General features: G+C 42.0%; 1 protein-coding gene across 1 annotated transcript in view; it reads right to left on the minus strand.

Annotated features, from left to right (window-relative positions):
• GPC3 (glypican 3) overlaps positions 1 to 19848 on the minus strand; it is a 728389-nt gene that overhangs the window by 668962 nt on the left and 39579 nt on the right. Inside the window, exon 2 of the mRNA XM_043974754.1 lies at positions 18703 to 18864. Within this exon, the coding sequence (XP_043830689.1) occupies positions 18703 to 18864 (162 nt within the window). The remainder of the gene's footprint in view (positions 1 to 18702; positions 18865 to 19848) is intronic.

The following is a 19848-nucleotide window of genomic DNA, read 5'->3' on the forward strand; positions in this document are numbered from 1 at the left end:
TTAGTTTGAATAAATGCAAGCAGGAATGAATTCATACAAATATTCTGGGCTAGTATTCCATCAAATACTTCAAAATTAAGCACAATTTTTGAGATAAAAGAAATGGAAAAAATTACTTTATCAGCAACACATAAAGATAGGAATGTAAATAAAAATGGTAGCACCATTTTATACGTGCTGAATGTTTAAGAAAACACCTAAATCCTACAGTAGTGTCAGAAGGCCCAGAGGCCATGACAGAAAGGGGTAGGGAGAGGGAGAGGGGTGCTAAGGATCAGCCCTTCTCAGCTTACAGTTCCTGTGACATCAGAAGATGTATATTACATATGGCATTTTACCTTGACAAAGACCTGAAGTTTGCTTGTGGAAGTGGGTGTTGCAGCTTGTGAGTTATTATGAAGTGGTACAGTTTTCTCTGTTCTTGTTCTTTTGCCGGGATGAAATTAAGCAGAAGCAAATGGAAAATTCACTTTATGATCCCTAATATGTCAATAATGGGAACAAATCTGAGTTTCTAAAACACGTGTTACAGCAGAACTGACTGTATACTAAAACAATGTTCAGTAATATCAATTGCTCTGACATCTTTACAGTCAGTGAGGATAATGCAGTTTCCAATTCAATATCACAAATAAGTTTATAAAAGTAATGCTTTGTGTTCAATGAATATTTTTCACTCAGAAAACTTCTTTAACTGAAAAGACTTGAGAGGTACTAACTCAGAAGCCAACTTGCTCATTTGCACTCAAGGACAACACGTGTAGTAATGTGCTGACATTCAGTAAGCAATCTAAGAATACTTCTGGACTTACCTTGCAAGTTGCTCCAAGCAGTCACCTTTCTTACCTGTCAGGAGTCAACCCAGGCAATCATTTCATGGCTCACTAATTAGAGCTAATTTTAGCAAAGGGTAATCTCAATTAAATATGTATTATAGATTATTTTAAAGAAATGTAGATTTGTGGATAAAGCACCAACCCTTGATTCAGGAGAACCTGAGTTCAAATCCGACCTCAGACACTTGACACTTACTAGTTGTGTGACCCTGGGCAAGTCACTTAACCCTCATTGCCCCACCCCCAAAAAGGGGGGGGGCTGCTGAAGAAATGTAGATTTACTGCTATAAACACCTATAGGAATTTAAACCAATGGCTAAAGTGTTTCCAAATGGAGGTCTTGCTAGGTTTGCCTTAATGAGCAAATAATCCACTGGAAATTAGCAGTATTATTTGCATACACCTAATTAATGAGTTTGCTAAAGGCCTTGAAGACAGCTTGTTTTCTCAAGTAAGTTAAACATGTCTCCTGCAATCTTAGGTCTGCTATTAATTCGCTCAGTTAGATTCCCCCCCCCATAATAACGCAATAGGAAACTTTAGCCTAAGTCAAAATATCATAAAACTCCATGTAGTAAAATTGGAGCTGGAGAACTCACTGGTGGACATTAATTTAAACAAAACGTTTACCTCTTGGCTTGGGTTTGTCTTTGCCATTTCAGCATTTTCTAAGCTATATAATTAGTCTTACAGTCATAGTGCAAATCACAACTTAAGAGTCAGAAATGGAAAGAGTCACTATCAAGTCATTTGAAATTCCTGAAGAAGTTACTGTATGCAAAAGTTATGAAAATAATATGTTTATTCTTCCTTACATTCTGAATATGATCAGATATGCATAATAAAGGTTAAGAATTCGAGAATACTTCACTGTCAGGTCCAAAGAACTTCCCCAAGCATGATAGTCTCTATCCTAAGGCTCCAGTCCTGGTTGGAACTACTCTTGAACTACAACAGGAATGAGGGGAGCAACAAGAGGCAGGATGGTGTGGTGTAGAGAATGACCTATATGAACCATTTCAGCCACAAATGTTTTTAAAGCCTCTTACCCTAAGTAGTAAGCACCAAAGTTCCACTGCATTCATAACTGTTTTGGATTGCCTCTCTGGCAAACTCAGCAAGTTTCTCAGGAGCCAAATGCTATTTAAATAATTTTCATAATTCTAAAATGCCTGTGAGACAAGTCCAGTGTCTAATTATACCACTTAAATTTGTTGAAGATGTTTGGGGGGTGTTTTTTAAAACTTCAATAATGAAGAAGCCCAAGGGTTTTAAAACCCTAATAATCTAATAAACTTTGCTAAGTGTGCATTGTAACAGATACGCCTGAATGGGATTTGTAAATGCCAGACAATTTCCCCTGATCTTTATCAGTGAAAAGAAGTCTAAAGCTTTGGCAGGAAGAAATTAAACTCGGTGCAAAATAATACCATCTGGCCAAACAGCATTGGTCAGACCAGCAATCCCCGTAGATGTCAACCCGAAGAGTATTAAAATGAACTCTAAAGGTGGGGTGTGTGTGTATGTGTTATCTTTTATGAGGTGTCAGGAAATGTTGCTTTACTAGTAGATCATGGCAAGACTACAGTTCTTTTCTTCTACTATGCCTCCTACTTGGGAACTATTAGTAGAGTAGAATGGATGCTAGATTTGAAGCCAGAAGATCTGGGTTCAAATTTCAGCTCTACCACTTCCTACCTGTGTGACCAGAAAATCATTTGACCTCTCTGGGCCTCAAGTTTTTCCATCTATAAAAGGAGAGGATGAGATTAGATGATCACTTGGGTCCCTTCCAACTCTAAAGTCATATGACCCTACTGTTTATTTAGTGCCATGTTAGGGCACTTGGAGTCAACATATATCCAAAAATGGATACGAGGAACAACATGGCATTCAATTCAGGCAGGATCCAACCCAGTGCTGCTTGAGCCTCCTTCTGCAGAGGTTGAATGAGCAGGATATACATTCTTGGGGGACAAAATGGTGGCAACTGATGTTTCTCAAGCCCTCTTGCAGGCTGCCAATGTTGGGCTCCCACACACTGTTAGGTTCACATAGGAAGCCTTATCACCCAGCTGGAAAGGTCTTAGAAGCATGAAACTCTTTTTCCCAGTTGGAGGAAGACAACCAAACCACACTGTAGATAGAGGATAAAACCTTAGCAACTGGGAGGTAAGACCTATTCAAATGGGTAAAAAGACAGACTTGCAATTTTTTCAACATGCTTTTATTACTTTCAGCTTCATGTGGTACCTGGGTCAACCTTGACAAGGAAAAACCTACTTTAAGGAAAAGAAGAATGACTTGAAATTAACAGAATCTATATCCAAATGCATGGTTTTCAAGTGTTAGAGAATAGTTTTATTTTCCTTAAGGAGGTTCATCACCCCACCCCAAAGACTTAATTCCCAAGCCATCTAATTGGCCCTCATCCCACTCAACCACTGTGTAGCAGGACACTATTGTTCACCTGTTTTACTGGGACATTCTCCTCTCTTCAGCCGTGTGACTCTGGACACGTTGCATTCCATGGTTGACCTTTAGTTCCCACCTTTATAAAATAAAGGGATTTGACCGGGAAGGGGGCTCCAAGATTCCCTTCCCAGCTCAAGTTCTGTTTTGGAATTTTCTTCCCATCTTTCCCAGCACTCTTCTGCCTCCTTTTTCTGGCTTCTCTTCCTTTTCTCCAACCCTTTTCACAGGCATTTACTCATGACTTTGTCATTGGTACATTGCTTTTGTGATGTTTAAAATCTAAATTGTGGTCGCCTTAAATCAGAAGCTTCAGCACCAGTCTTTGGGCATTAAACATTTATTAAAGCATACAGGTATTAACACGGAGTTCAGAAAGTTAAGAAAAGGTCTATCTAGCCTAGAGTTCCAGCCTGGTTGTGTTCTTCCTCAAATCCTCCTCCAGGAGTCTGCTTTAATCAGGAACTCTCCAGCAAGCTGATTGTGGAAGCTTTTTATAGGTCTAGAACAGAGGCGGTCCTTACACGCTGCTTCAAGCTGATTGGTTGGCATCATCCAAATCCATTGGTTTTGAAGGTGTCCTCAAGTTGAGTTCACAGCCTAGCTTCTGAGAACAATACCTTCTTAAGGGATAGCCAGGTGTGATTACAATCCAGTTAACTTGAAGTAGGCTAATCAGCAGTCAATCGCTCTCACTTGATTCAATCAGTCTAGATTAATCTCAAGGTGGGTCTTTGAGTATTTGCTAAATCCCATTATTTCATCACACTTTTTTCCTTTTCTACTCTTTCATAGTTCATCCATTCTTTTGATTTCAACTACCTCCTCCAGGCTTGTGAGTCTTAAATCTATGTCTCTAAAAGTGTGCATTTCTTCCATATTTCCAACTCAATATTAGCCATCTTCACAGTTGGTGACATTTGTTTATCCTTTACTGTTTTACAAGAATTCTTACCCTCCAAATTATGTAGTACACATACCCCTAATGTACAGATACAGAAATTAAGGCTTAAAGAATCTATAAAGTGAATTTGGTTATGTAAAGGGGAAAGGTCATAGGAAATGATGATCTCTATAAAAACACATCAGAACCAGAAAGCTTTATCCAAATAACTATTAACAGTTATTCTTTCAGACTGGGGAGATGTTATGGGCAGAGGAGAGAAAAAACACAAGCTCTGCTGTGAGGACAATATATAGATCAAATTGGCTGGAGTTCAGATAAGGGAATAAAGTGAAGTAAAGCTAGAAGAATAAACTGTGATCACACTGTGGAAGGACTTGAATGCTAGGCTAAGGGGTTTATTTAGTTCTTTATTCTATGGGCAAAAGGAAACTACTTCAAGTTTGTAAGAAGGTAAATAATATTATGAAAACAATGTTGTGGAAAGATTAATCTAACAGAACATACAAGATAGATTGGAAAAAGGAATGGGGAGATACTAGAGGTAGGGAGAGCAATTAGGAGGCTACTTCAATCATCCAAATGCTGGACTGACATTGGACATGATATTGGATCTGAGCTAAGAGAGTTTTAGTGAATCAGTAATCTCATCACTATAGGCATATCTGACCCCATTCTCCCACCCCTACTCTGCTGAAAAAGAATACCTAACATAGGCTCTTGTATGCTTCTTTTCCATATTTTCCTGGGAATCCTCCTTAAAAGATTCAACCAAAGGGCAGCTAGATGGCACAGTGGATAGAGCACCAGCCCTGGAGTCAGGAGTACCTGGGTTCAAATCCCGCCTCAGACACTTAACACTTACTAGCTGTGTGACCCTGGGCAAGTCACTTAACCCCAATTGCCTCACTAGGAAAAAAAAAAGATTCAACCAAAGTTCCCAAGGTCATCCTCTGGGTCTTTTTGTACAAACCTACCACTTGGGTAGTTCATCCAGTGTCACTCATTCTTGTCACTTGACTAGACTATCTCTTTTCCAGGGCAAGGCATAATAAAAGAAAAATCAATAGGACTTCATAGCTAAGCAGATGTGGGGGATGAGGGAGAAATAGTTTAGGCACAGAGAAAATCAGACTCGAGAAGAGTTACCCCCCTGTTTTGTTTGCTCACTTAGGTATTCCCCCCCACAGTAAGAGGGTGGTATTGGGATATGATTGTTGGATGAAAAATTCAAAATAAAAAGCATTTAATTTTTTTACTTAGCAATAGGGACTGGAGCTGTGATTTAATTACTACTGGGAAGTTACAGATAAGTCAACTCCCTCCAACAATACAGGTCAGCACTCTCTGTGATGCCTAGTCTTAGCACTGAGAGGTGAAGAGATTTGTCCAGGGTCAGACAGACAGATGTGTCAGAGGCAGGACCTGAACCAGGGTCTTCCTGGCTTCAAAGATGGCTTTCCAGCCACTATGCCATGCTCCGTTTCATTAGCCCCAGAAAAATCAATGAAAGGAAAAGGTCTTATCACTGCATTAGCATTCCTACTTTGGAGAGAGAAAAGATTTCTTTTACTATACTGCTGGGACAATTCAGGTCTCTAAGACATATGGTTCATTACCCTAATATCAGGTAGAACAACTCCATGAGACAGACAGAGGAGGAGAAACATATGGGTTTTTTAAGTACACAAATTCCAGGCAGGGAGGAGTGATGAAAATCACTCCAGACAAAATTGGTATTTTCTTTTCCTCAAAGATGGAGATGATGACTTTTTCCTTTACTCAGAAGCAGTGGAAGTTTTTGTTGATGATGATTCCAGGAAATAAAAGTTACAAGTGCTCCTGAAATGAGGGCCATGATGGAAGGTCATTGTACCATGTGATCTGACATTGGAAGGGATCTTCAAGATCCTGTCCAACTCCCTTTTTTTAAGCATGAGGAAACTGAGGCCGTGAACGTTTCCCTGAACCATTTCCCCCATTTTCCAGCTGATTCTAAAGGATATTTTCTCCAGTCTACTTTGAATCAATGTAGGAGCTACCTTTGACCCAACTGGCACAAAGAAAAAAGATTTGTAATGCTCTTATTTCTAGAATTCTACATTGAGTTAAAACTATATAGCTTTGACATTACCCAAAGTTATGAGTTTACAAGTTAAATGGCTTTAGCCACCACAAATACTTTTTTAAAAAGAAACTAATGAAGAATCCCATTTTTAAATTGGTCACCAAAGATATTTTCCTGAGTCAGGGAGCCATCAAAGTAAACTAATTAAACTCACCATCTTCTGGACTCTGATGAGAAATTCACTCTTTTATAATGGGATTACTAGAGCTTTACTATACAGCTGAGTGGTTTGATTAATAATTTACATTTTTGAGGATATGTAACTTTACCTCATCTTCATAGTATGTGTTCCCAAATTTCTTCTTTTTGGCTTAATGTTGTTACATTTTGCTGTAATAAATGAGTTAACTTCTGATTAAAAGTCAACGTAATTATTCCCTCCTGCGGATTATTTTTCGAGAAGGGCTATATCAGAGTAACATCACTTTATGTCCTGGACCTTAACAAGGCTCGGGGTCTATTAAGACCCATGCAGAGAAAGATGAAAAACAAGAGGGTTAATGGGCTGGTGGGGGAAAGGAGGCAGACCAGGAGGGGCGGAGAGAAAGATGGAGAATGCAACTTGGAGCCTTACTCTAAAGACTCACTGTATTATAAAAATCTAAATTAATAAATGATTTAATCTCAAAAATGTGTTCCTCAACATTGAAGCCATTATTTAGTCACATATTAACTGTGAAGGGAGGGGGAGGGGGACAAAAGGCTTTACTCCATTAAAGTGCCTTAAGTTATTTCAACCATAATTGCCTTGAGGAGTTATTCTTTGCTTATGTACTAACGTTGGCCACATTTATTAAGAGGCTGGTAGTGGTGGGAGGGCAAACCCAGAGGGGAAAAAATGTTTTAAAACTGTGAAGGGTCGCTGGAAAGACAAAAGAGAGAAGAGGAAAAAAAGAAGCCAATTTCTTCACTTCATTCTTGCCCTCCTCAGATAGAGATGAGGTGAATGTGACCTTTCAACACAAACAGTATCAGCTTGTTGGAGGCTCATCTAAGGGTGCCCAGGGAGTGTCTTTCTGCCAAGACCCTCTGGGGTTAGCCACACGGTATTAAAAGCAACACTTACGCACAAAGGGCCCATATTAGGCTAGATGGGGACCTAGGAAGCTTTATTGGCAGCACTGAGCTTCTACACTTCGCCCCCTTCTTTGTAATTGCCATTGCCTATATATCCTCCAACCTATACACAGCTATGGGTGTACCTGTCAAGATGTGGCAAGAGTAGGAAAATTCCCTGGTTCTTGGTGGTGCTGGGGTCATTGGACCCAGCATTTTTAAAGCTGTCCTGTAAGACAGACTCAAAGAGAAGAATGACCTATATCCCAACCAAAATGTCACTCCAAATTATGGAAATAAGGAAGAAAATTCTGATAAGGCACAAAGCATCTTTATTCTTAGATATTGCATTAAACAAACATTTAACCTCAAAAATATGCCCTCCATGAGGGGGGCCTGAACAACAACACCTGAGGATAAGATTTGGGAAGGTGATCCTCTAGTCCCTGCTCTACTGAAAGCTCCAAATAAACTGTTACCATGAGCTTCGAGGCCACTTGGAAGAATAAGGGTTTGAGGACTGGGCTCTAACTACTCCATGACCCCAGGAGAAATGAACCTTGTACCTGAAAGCACCTGGGAAGGGCAATGGTCTCTAACCCTTCCATCTCTACCCCACCCTCCAAAGCCTTGAGGAAAAAGTCTTGAGCTCTAGAATAAAGCAACATTCAAGCTCTTCTATCTTCTTCTCCAACCAAAACTTCAAAGAGATTTTCAGAGAGGGCCCAAGATCCTCCTAGATGGGCCCTCTATTATCTATCATCTATTGTCATGTTCTTCTATCTCCTGGCACAACCACAACTTTAAGCAAACAATTAAGGAAGGCCCAAGATTTTTTTCAGATAGGCCAATAATCAAGATCTTTCATAGCCTAGCCCAAAGTATAGCTCCATGGAGACCATCAGGGAAAGAAGGGCTGAGAGCCTCTACCATGGCCTGTTACTCCACTGCCAGGCCCAACTACAGTTCCATGGAGACCAATCAAGGAAGGCTTGAGACTCCCTCGGGTAACCAGTTACTACAGGTCTTCCATCTCCTGCCCTAACCATGGCTCCATGGAAACCTTCAGGAAAGGCCTGAGGTGTTCGGGGTTGACCAGTTACTCTAACTCTTCCATCTCCTACGCCAACCACACCTCCGTGGAAAGCATATGGGAAGGCCTGAGACCTCCTGGGGTGGCCAGTTACTACAGGTCTTCCATTTCCTCTCTGAACCATGCTTCTATGAATACTACCAGGGAAGACCTGTGGCCCTCTAGAATTCATTCTTCCATCTACTTGCCCAACAGTAGCTCCATCAGGGAAAACCCAAGACCTCCTAGGATAGTCACTTGCTTGAATTCTTCCATCTGCTGGCCCAACCACAGCTCCATGGACACCATCATGGAAGGCCCAAGACCTCCTAGGAGGGGCATTTAATCTATATCTTCCTTCTACTGGCTCAACCATTGCTCCATGAAAAGCATCAGGGACGGTCCCTATAGGCTGTGCACTTGGTCTAATTCTTGCATTTCCTTGTCCCATTATAGTTCCATGGGGAACATTAGGGAAGGTCCAAGACCTCCTGGGATCAGCAGTTATTCTAACTCTTCCATCTTCTAGCCCAGCTAGAGCCACAGGAACACCATAAGGGAAGTCCTGAGACCTTCTGAAATGGCCATTTCCTCTAGCTCTTCCAACTCCTGGCCCAACAAGAGCTTGATGGAATCCATCAGGAAAGGCCCAAGACCTGTTTAATTGGGCAGCTATTCTAGTTCTTGCATCTCCTGCCCCAACCACAGATCCAGAAGGAACAACAGGAAAGGCCTGAGGCCTATTTTGTTGGGCAGCTATTCTAGCTCTTCCATCTCCTGCCCCAACCACAGATCCAGAAGGAACAACAGGAAAGGCCTGAGGCCTATTTTGTTGGGCAGCTATTCTAGCTCTTCCATCTCCTGCCCCAACCATAGATCCAGAAGGAACAACAGGAAAGGTCTGAGGTCTGTTTTGTTGGGCAGCTATTCTAGTTCTTCCATCTCCTGCCCCAACCATAGATCCAGAAGGAACAACAGGAAAGGTCTGAGGTCTGTTTTGTTGGGCAGCTATTCTAGTTCTTCCATCTCCTGCCCTAACCACAGATCCAGAAGGAACAACAGGAAAGGCCTGAGGCCTATTTTGTTGGGCAGCTATTCTAGCTCTTGCATCTCCTGCCCCAACCACAGATCCATATAAACCTTCAGGGAAGGTATGAAGCCACCAGGGATAGGCCATTGGCATGGCTCTGGCCCCATCTTGCCTTACAAAAGGCCCAGAGAAATTAGAGATATTTGGGAAAGACTGAGGTACTCTGACAAAGTTCATTGGGTGTGATATCACTCTATCACCTCTATCCCTTCCACTGCCCAAATGGACAGAATCAGGTTGGAGTTGAAGCATCCTAGGATAGACAACACGTTGTAGTCCAGCTCCTCTTTCCCTTCTTCTTACTAGACACTCTACAGGTGCCCCCTCAGAGTGCCTCATACCACCTGTGAAGTGTGATGGACGAGGACAGTATTCCTGTTCTTCCATCACCTCCCCTGCTAGAGGCCTTACTTCTGCCATCTCGATAATGGAAAGATGATCATCTGAGGGCTCACTCTACCACGGCAACCTGAAGTCATACAAATATTCCAGTTAGAACTTTGGGAATCGTTACTTCTTTCCGGCTCCTTTGTTGATTGGGCACATTCTGTCATGGCAATAACCACTCAGACAAACATTTAAGTTGGAATTTAAACAAAATTACTATTCCTTAATTCTTCCATTAACTGAACACCAACTACTTTGCAACACCCCTTGCCCTACTGTCGCCATGCTACCCCAGCTGCCTCCCAATCCACTCATTCATCAATCTCCATTGTGCAGTTTCGTGTTGGATCCACCATTATCCTCTTGTTCTTTTCTCTCTACCCAGATGAGCTCCATTCTCCTCTAGCCCATTCTAGATCATTACCATGACCTCTTCATCCCCATCACCCTCCCATGCTAAACAAATTCCCTTAAGCTCTCCAGAGCACATTCTCACTTTTTAAATGAAACCTGATTCTCCTTTGAGAAAATTAAATTCTGAAAGGCTCTGCAATTCATACCATATCATATCATAGATTAGACTTAGAGCTGAAAATTAACTCAGAGATCATTCTAGTCCAAGTGTCCTCATTTTACAGATGAGGAAATTGAGACCCAGAGAGAGGAAGTGACTTTTCCAAGATTACCTATGTAGTAAGAGACAGGCTAAGAATGGAACCCAGACCCAGAGCTCTTCCATTCCACTTCCAAATGCCCTTTGTATAAAAATAGCACTAGACATGTAGACAGAAGGCCCGAGTTCAAATCCTGACTCTATTACCTCAGACAAATCTCTTTTCTGCTCTGGGACCCAGTTTCCTCTGCTGTAAAATGAGAGGACTAGCCTAGATAATCTCCAACTCTAATTCTCTATTGATTCTATAATTAAACCCAAATTTCACCCTCATCATTACCTCTAACTCCTCGACCTCTCCCTGTTCTCCCAACCTATCTCTTGTGCTCAAGTCTCAACTTCTCTGTCTAGCCAGTCTTGATCCATCAGTAACCAGAGCATGGTTTGTTTGTTACCAACCTAAAATCCTTCAACTTTCTATCATTCCTGATCTACTAATCCTCAACCCCAGAAAACCCCCACCATTCAATCCTGCTCCTGTGCATAGCTGGGTAAAGTCACTGATTTAATCCATTTCAAGTTTAAACTTATAAAACTATCAGCTGGGCCCTGAGGCAATCATATTTAACACCTATTGATCCCCTATCTAATGACACACAATCATAGGAGATGACCTTCCCACTGTTCTAACTGATATCAAGGCCAGCCAATGAGCTCCCTCAATTCTCATCTTCTACACCTCAAAACTTCAAGGGCTTCACAGATTTTCTCTTTCTTCCTTTATCTCTAAGGAAAACATTCCTACTTTTTACCAAGATTAAGTATTCCCTTAAATCCATCTATCTCCCTCTTTCTACAATCATTTCTCTCTGGTGCATCTTCAATTTTTTCTCCATTGACTTCATCATCTGCCTACAAACATGCTTAAATATCCTCCTTTTGTAAAAATTTGCATCGATACACACCAAACTCCCGGGGGAGCTTGTATCTGTTCCATCTACTTCTACTTCCTTTCCATCTACAGTCTGACTTTTGTCCCTATAATGCAACTGAAACTGTTCCCTAAGCGTCACCGATCAATCACTCTTATTGTCAGAACAACAGCCTTTTTCCTCAATCTTTATATCCTACTCAACATCTCCATAGAATTTGTTACTTCTGACCTCCTCTTCCCTCGGCTTCAGAGGCACCATACTCTGCTGGTATTTTACCTCCCTCTCCTAATCACTCTTTTCCCACCTCCTTCATCATATGCTAGAAAGAATGGGGACTCCAAATTCAGAGGACCTGAGAACTGGGTTAGGTAACCTCCAGTTCTCTTCTAGCCCTAAATCTATGAGCCTTTCATCCTTTTAATCCTGATTTCTTTCTGTGAGGAAACTCTTTCTTTGTGTATGTTTTCCCTTGGCAACTCCTCCCTTTCAATATTAGCTCCATGCAGATGAATCCCCAACCTAATCTGGGGATTCCTGCTCTCCAGGCTTGTGTTCCTTACCTTTACCTTGATGACCCACTCAGACTTTAAATATACTCTATTTTCTTTACTTTCCTATTTCTGTAACTCATGCTGGGAAATCTGCAGTTATCTGTGGATGTGAGTGGTGAAGAAGGGGGAAAAGGAAATCCTGTCCATTTCTACCTCTGTGATCTCTCAAAACTATCCCCTTCTCCTCTATTCCCACAACTACCACTCTAATAAAGACCTCATGACCTGGATTCTCACAGTAGCCTCATATTTAATCTCACCAGCTCTAAACCATCCTTCCCACCTCTCCCCAGATTAATGTTCCTTATGCATGTCCACGAAACCTGCCAAAAACTCCTCATCCCAACATTCAATGACCTCAACGATCTGGTGACAACCTAATTTTTCTCATCCTACTCCTTTCTCCACACCTGGTTCATTTCCAGCTTGGAAGAGGTGTGTAAAATTTAGGAGGCAGTTAGGTGGCTAGGATAGAGCACTGGGCCTGAAGTCAGAAATACCTGAATTCAAATTCAGCTTCAGATGTGTCATAGCTGTGTAACCCTGGGCAAGTCACTTAACTTCTGTTTGCCACTGGAGAAGAAAATGGCAAACCACCCCAGTATCTTTGACGAGACAATCCCATGGATAGTAGGGTTCATGGGGCCACAAAGAATTGGACATGACTGAACAACAACAACAATACTCCCTTTTCCATATTCTATGCTCCAACCAAACTAAACTCCTCACTGTCAGTTGCCATGAAACCCCTTCCCCCACCATGTCCTGCTTCTGAACTGTAGCTACCATTCTTCCCAAGGCCTGGAATTGCCCTTCCCCCATCTCTACACTTTAAGATGTATAAGATTTCAAAGACTTGGCTTAAATTCCTCCACAAAACTGTTTCTCACTCCTCCTCAGTCAGAAATGGTTTTTTCCCCTCTCATACCTTGTATGCCATGCTAATTGTATTCTCTTATATACTTACCATGGTCTGTTTCATTGTGTAGTCGTTTGGGGATGTGTTGTAGCCCACCCCCCACACATACACATACACACACATATATACACACACATTGTAAACTCCAACAAGTATGTCTTTTTTGAGTCTCGCACTTCTCCCAGGGTGTAGCTCATTGGCTGAGCAAGTAGTAGACACTTAATGTTTGTTGAACTGAATTGCCTTCCCAGGGTGGCTCTTTGAACTCAGGTGAAAGGATGGAGAATACAATGTCTTCATTTACCCAGCTTTCCTCAGGGGACTCATAGTTATACCCAAGAAAAGCTTACAGACCAGGAACCCTCTCCTGTTTGGAAATTACTTGTCAATGTTTTTTCACTCCTCCATTTTATTCAACTGTCACAACAAGGAGAGAGGAAAGCAAGGATTGTCCCCATTTTAGGGAAGAAAAGCTGAAGCTCAGAGAACCAAAGTCAAATGTTCCAGACCACACAGCTAGTAGGTTGAACCCCAAGTCTAGGTGCTCTGCCAGAAAATCCAGTACTCATTACACTATCCCATGCTGAGAAATAGTTCAAGCACACAAACAAGTAACTGCAACTATGGAAGAGAGAATTCTCAATATAGAAAGCCACAGCCATACCAAGGAGACACCTATACCACACTGGAGCACCTGCACAGAATGATATACCAAGAGTTGCTATTCCTTACAAGCACTAGCAACTGGATATTACCAGCAATTAACAGTGGCCACTGGAGTCTATAAAGAGATCACCTGGGTGCTGCACCATGCAACAGTACTAGAGTGAAACCTGGGACCGGGGCTTAGCAATAAAATCCAGCTCCCACAAAAGCTCAGGTAGCATTGGGGTTTCTAGGCCCTTTATCCTCATATGTGAGTTTTGGTACCATCTTTGGTGGCAAAACTCCAAAAAGGAAGTAAGTCCAGTAAGGCTGGCCTTCCAGTTCTGGCCTGTGCTCACGTGACCCATGGGAGAACGGGACTCTTAAGGAACTCCACTACTCTTGTCTGGCTCACAAGCTGGAGAGCCAGGGGAGGATCAGAGCTCAAGAAACACTAGAGATTCTCAGATTAGCCCCAGGCTCTGCTGAGCAGGATCTCTGAGAATTCTGACTGGAGTGCTCCCCTCCACTTTAACAAGAAACAGAGCTCAACAACAAGGACTCCGACAACTAGCAAAATCACATCACACAGTAGCCTTGAAAAGAGACCCTAGTCTCAGCGAGACCTCAAGCTTCAGATCAAATGTCAGGCTAAAGAAACCCAACCCCAAGGTCCTATTCTGGATGGCAATCTGTTCCAGAACAAATCACCCCAGTGACAAGTTTCCAATAACAAAGGTTACAACTTATTCCACAGTCATAAGAACCCACCTCATCCAAGGTCAACTGCCCTGAGCCAAGTGACCTAAAAAGAAAGGATGGATGACCCTAGGCAGTCACACAGAATGGAGGGCAGTCAATCAAGCAGAACCAACGTTGCCAAGACACATTTAATCCAAACATGAAATGACAGCATCGATGGCTGCCAAGCCCCAGATGCAGACAGAGGCCAAGCTAGGGCCTAAGCATCATGGTGCCTTGGAAGCCATGATAGGGCAGCGATTCATATGAAGCCTGCCTTCTCAGTAGGGAATGGAGAAAAGACTGGCTCACCCTCAACCAAATAGGGAAATGGTTCTTTTCTTATAAGCTAAAGGATCATCATAAACTTTAGGAGGGGGAAAGGAAGAGTAAAATGAAAAAGTAGTCATACTGAAGAGTAGGGAAGGAAATCTTTCTACTTTCATAGAAGTTTTCCCAAGGAGAATTAATTAAGCAGAAATAGAGAAGCATTGGGCTCCCCCCACATTACCGTGCACATCTAAGTAAATGAAATTGAGCCAATGAGGCAAACAATGAAAACAAACAACTTTATTTTACTGCACCAATCCTTAAGAAAACACTATTAGGAAGCGAATACTCCAGCCACTGTAGCCAAGTACCCTAGGTTCAATTTATAAGGGCAAAAGGCCTGCTGAAAACTGAAGGACAAAAGTTGACAAGCTCCCTCTACCAACAATTCCCAGCAGTTTGATGTGGCTGTGAACCTAGGTTACCTACCACCTCTGATGCTTACTACTTATGTGACTGAGCAAGTCACTATATCTGCCAGGGTCTCAGTTTCTTCTTCTGTAAAATAAGACTGGATTGGTGGTGGTGGTAGCTTCTCAAGTCCCTTTCAGCTGCAAATTCAGGAGCCTCTATTGGCCAACAGTCCAGAAACCAGGAAATAAACATTTGCTGCTTATATACCCCAAATGGGCTAGCCATATTTAAAAAGATATGACTCCAGGACAAGGTAAACATGCTCTGTCTTGATATGGTTGCAGAGAGAAATATCAAAGAGCAAGATGGTACCACTCAGATGGGCAAATGGAAGTGGCAAATTGGGGAAATTATTCTAGTAAATCAGGGCAGCTAGGTGGCACTGTGGATAGAGTCCCCCCGGGCCTGGAATCAAGGGGACCTGAATTCAAATCTGACATCAGACACTTACTAGTTATGTGACTCCGGGCAAGTCACTTCACCCTCTTTGCCTCAGTTTCCTCATCTGTAAAATGATCTGGAGAAGGAAATAGCAAACCACTCTAGAATCTTTGCCAAGAAAACCTCAAATGGGGTCATGGAGAGTCAGACACAACTGAACTACAACAACAACATTCCAATGATCTAGGCCCAAAGCCCTGTTGAGGAGGAAATTAGGGATTTGGGGCAAGGATTATCCTCAGCATGATGGTTAGAAGTCAGCAACTTCTTTGGGCCCTTAAAGGTCGCCAGGATGAATATTCAGCATAAGGTATAAATAGAGGAAAAAGGAAATAATCAAGTGACTGCTCTCTTATACTACACACTTTGACAATTTATATAGCAACTAATATTTATATAGCACTTACCATGTGCCAGGCACTGTGCAAAGTGCTTTTTATCTCATTTGGTCCTCACAACAGCCCTGGAAGGGTAAGGCAGATACTATAATACTCATTTTAGATTTAAGGAAACTGAAGCAGAACAGAGTAAAGTGCTTTGCCCGGCACCACATAACTGGAAAGTATCTGAGGCTGAATTTGAACTCGCAGTTTTCCTGACTCCAGGATTATAATTCTGTGCACTCTGGCGCCACCTAGCTGCCATAATTACATACTATCCTTGAATATTCACTAACTAGTGAGAGTCAGACAAGTAGAGTCACTGAGGAAAAAAGGCACTGATCCTTACATTTTTACAGATTTAGAAACTGATGCCCCGAGTAAACTGACATTGTCAAGGCCACATAGGTAGTAAATAGCAGAGCTGGGATTCTAATCGTGGTAGTCCAAGCCCATAATCGGTGTTCTTTCTACAACATCCCACTACCAACATCGGATGAAAGGCAATCTTCAATTTTGACTATTCGAAAACTACATGAAACACGGACTCCTCTCCCCAACCAAGCAGCAGCCTAAGAGAACATTTGAAGGACCGTGTATTTTGTAAATGAACCAACTACAAAGAAAATAATTCAACCGAAAGGTATCTCTGAAGCAGAAGATCATTTGGCTCAGCTCTTCCTTCCTCCTTCAAAACTATCCCATTTTCCCATCCTTTCCAAACACTCTGAACCAATCCAGGACCTGCCTGAATACTTAGACTTCAATCAGTACACAGTCTCATCAGCCTAGGTGGGCTCCAATGGGACAGACTGCAGCCTATCTATGCTTTTTCACCTTGTGCAACTCCCATCTGTGGCCTCCTGGAAATCTTCTACAGGAGATTCAGGCAATTCAGTTCAACAAACACTGGCTTTGCCAAGGGCTTTCCTCTAGGTCTTTTAGTAACTGGTTACCAGTGCAGCATGGGAATTATCTGGATGTCTGTACTCATGTATGTTAACTAAGGCAATTATGTAGATAAACTCGCATGTGGCAGTAGGTTCTGAGGCAAGAAAGGTTCCATACCCAATGCCTCTTTAGGGGTGGGGCACCCACCTTCACCAGTCATACCCAGGCAATGATTCATTCATTCAAAAGTCACTCATTAGGGGCAGCTAGGTGGTGCAGTGGATAAAGCACTGGCCCTGGATTCAGGAGGACCTGAGTTCAAATCTGGCTTCAGACACTTGACACTGACCCTGGGGCAAGTCACTTAACCCTCATTTCCCCACAAAAAAGAAACCCAAAAAACAAAACAAAAAATCACTCATTAAGGAGTTACTATGTACCAGGCATCATGCTAGTCACTGGGGACCTGGACAAAAACAAAACAGCCCCTGCCTTCAAGAAGCTTATATTCTGGGGGAAGACAACATATACAGAGGTATGTATATACAGTGCACAAACAAACTAAATATTAAGTAGTTTGGTGAGGGAGGGCACCATTGGTTGGGAATCTTAGAAAAGAAAGGCTTCACAGAGAAGGTAGTGCTTGAAGAAATAGGAAAGGCAGAGATGTGGACGGAGTACATTCCAGGCATAGGGAACAGCCAGTATAAGGGTATGGAGATGGGAGATGGAGTGAGGCCAGTTTGGCTGGACTATAGTATGTGAGAAGGAGTAATGGATAATGAGACTGGGAAAACAGGCTGGAGCCAGGCTTTAATGAGAGGCTATAAATGCTAGAGGAGTGTGTATTCTGTCCTAGAGGCAATAAGGAAAGATTCGAATTTATCAAGTAAGGGAATAACATGGTCACATGGGCATTGTAGGAAAAACCACTTGGACAGCTGAGGGGAGGATCGTCTGGAATGGGGAGAGACCAGAATGAGACTAAGGTAACAGTACAGGTGACAGATTTGAGCCTGACCCTAAGCAACAGCCATGTGAGCAGTGACAAAGGACTATGGGAGAAATGTTGTGGAGATATAAAATAGAACATTTGGCAACTCTAATAAGAACAGAAACTTGTAGGATGCCAAGTCCCAAAGAAAGAATGGGGTCCAACAAGCCAATTTTTCTCACTTTCTAAAAGAGAATATTCTAGCTGTATTTTTTAAAAAGACTATCCAAAACCCATCTCCAGGAAGCAATACAATCTCGTTCCAGACTGAAATTGGAGGTTTGAGTTACTTTTTCATCTTAATTCCTCACTGGAGTGGGAAATTCCTAGTCTGGGAATTCCCTCTCCCAAAGCAGATAAGCAATTTGCCTGTTTTATAGTCGTGCTGAATTGTCTGGAGCACAGAGAGGTTAAGTGATCTGGCCAGAGTCACACAGCTAGTATCTCATGAAGGACTGAAACTCAAGTCTGTTGTGACTCCAAAGCTGACCCACTAGCCACTGCATGTGGCTGCCTCTCTTCTTAAGAGAACGTATCTGGCAAGATGGGAGAAAGTATAATTTACCCAACAATGAAAAACCTTCCTTACCCTCCTCCCTCTGGCGTTCAGTTAATTCTCCCGATATTAGCAAATAGTTTCAAGTCCACCAGGGCTATGAGCTTTGCCAAAACTCAACTTTCCTGAAATTCATGCCAATCTTGAATGAAAGTGTGTTGAAGCCATCATGGGGACACTTCAGCAGAAGATCGTAACATCAGAGACTAATGCAGATAAAAGTGCTGCCTATCCCCCACTTTGCCAATGCGCATGCGCGTGCGCGCACACACACACATGTACACGCATGTACACAGCTAGCATTTAGACTGCCCAAAGCTATGTAGCTGTCTAGCCCGAGTACTCACCTTGGAACACTGCAGCATTCTGAATAATCACAAACTTAAGCTCCACACTTGCAGACTGAAGTAGCTGCTCCATATTCAAGCGGGCCAGCATTTGGTACTTTTCTTCCATCTTCCGTGAACAACATGTTGGACCCTTGGAAACACAAACTTGCAAATCGGAACCTGAAAGAAACAAGTTTTCGATGGATTTCAGTAACCAGAAGGACACACAAGAGAAGCCAAACAGTACCACCCACTGATGTCCATTTTATGATCTGGGGAAGTGCCACCTCCTCCAGGAAGCCCTCCTGTAGCATAGAAGTGGTGCTAACTTTCCCCGTTCGATTTCATTGGCACTTTGTTCTGCACCTCTCCTATATACTTACCATGAAAGCTTGGATACTGTTTTATACTTATGGATTACTTTCCCCCTCACAACCAATGAGTGGAGAGACCTTATTATAAGAAGCCAACAATTAACAACTTCAGCAAGGTAGCAGGATGTAAAATAAATACACATAAATCATCAGCATTTCTATACATGACCAACAAAGTCCATCAACAAGAGATAGAAAGAGAAATTTCATTTAAAGTAATGGTAGACAATATAAAATATTTGGGAGTCTGCTTACCAAGACAAACCTAGGAACTCTATGAATACAATCACAAAACATTTTTCACACAAATCAAATCAGATCTAAATAATTGGAAAAATATCAATTGCTCATGGATAGGCTGAGCTAATATAATAAAAATGACAATTCTACCTAAATTAATTTACCTATTCAGTGCCATACCAATCAGACTAACTAAAAATTATTTTATAGAGCTAGAAAAAGTAATAAAATTTATCTGGAAAAACAAAAGATCAAGAATATCAAGGGAACTAATGAAAAAATGCATAGGAAGGTGGGTTAGCTGTACCAAATCTGAAGCTCTCCTATAAAGCGGCAGTCATCAAAACTATTTGGTACTGGCTAAGAAATAGAGTGGAGGACCAATGGAATAGGCTAGGCACAGGAGACACAGTACTAAATGACTTTAGTAATGTACTGTTTGATAAACCCAAAGACTCCAGCTTCTGGGATAGGAACTCAGTATTTGACAAAAAACTGCTGGGAAAACTGGAAGACAGTATGGCAGAAACTAGGCATAGACCAACATCTT

The sequence above is a fragment of the Dromiciops gliroides genome, chromosome X (assembly GCF_019393635.1).
Source record: "Dromiciops gliroides isolate mDroGli1 chromosome X, mDroGli1.pri, whole genome shotgun sequence".
NCBI lineage: Eukaryota > Metazoa > Chordata > Mammalia > Microbiotheria > Microbiotheriidae > Dromiciops > Dromiciops gliroides.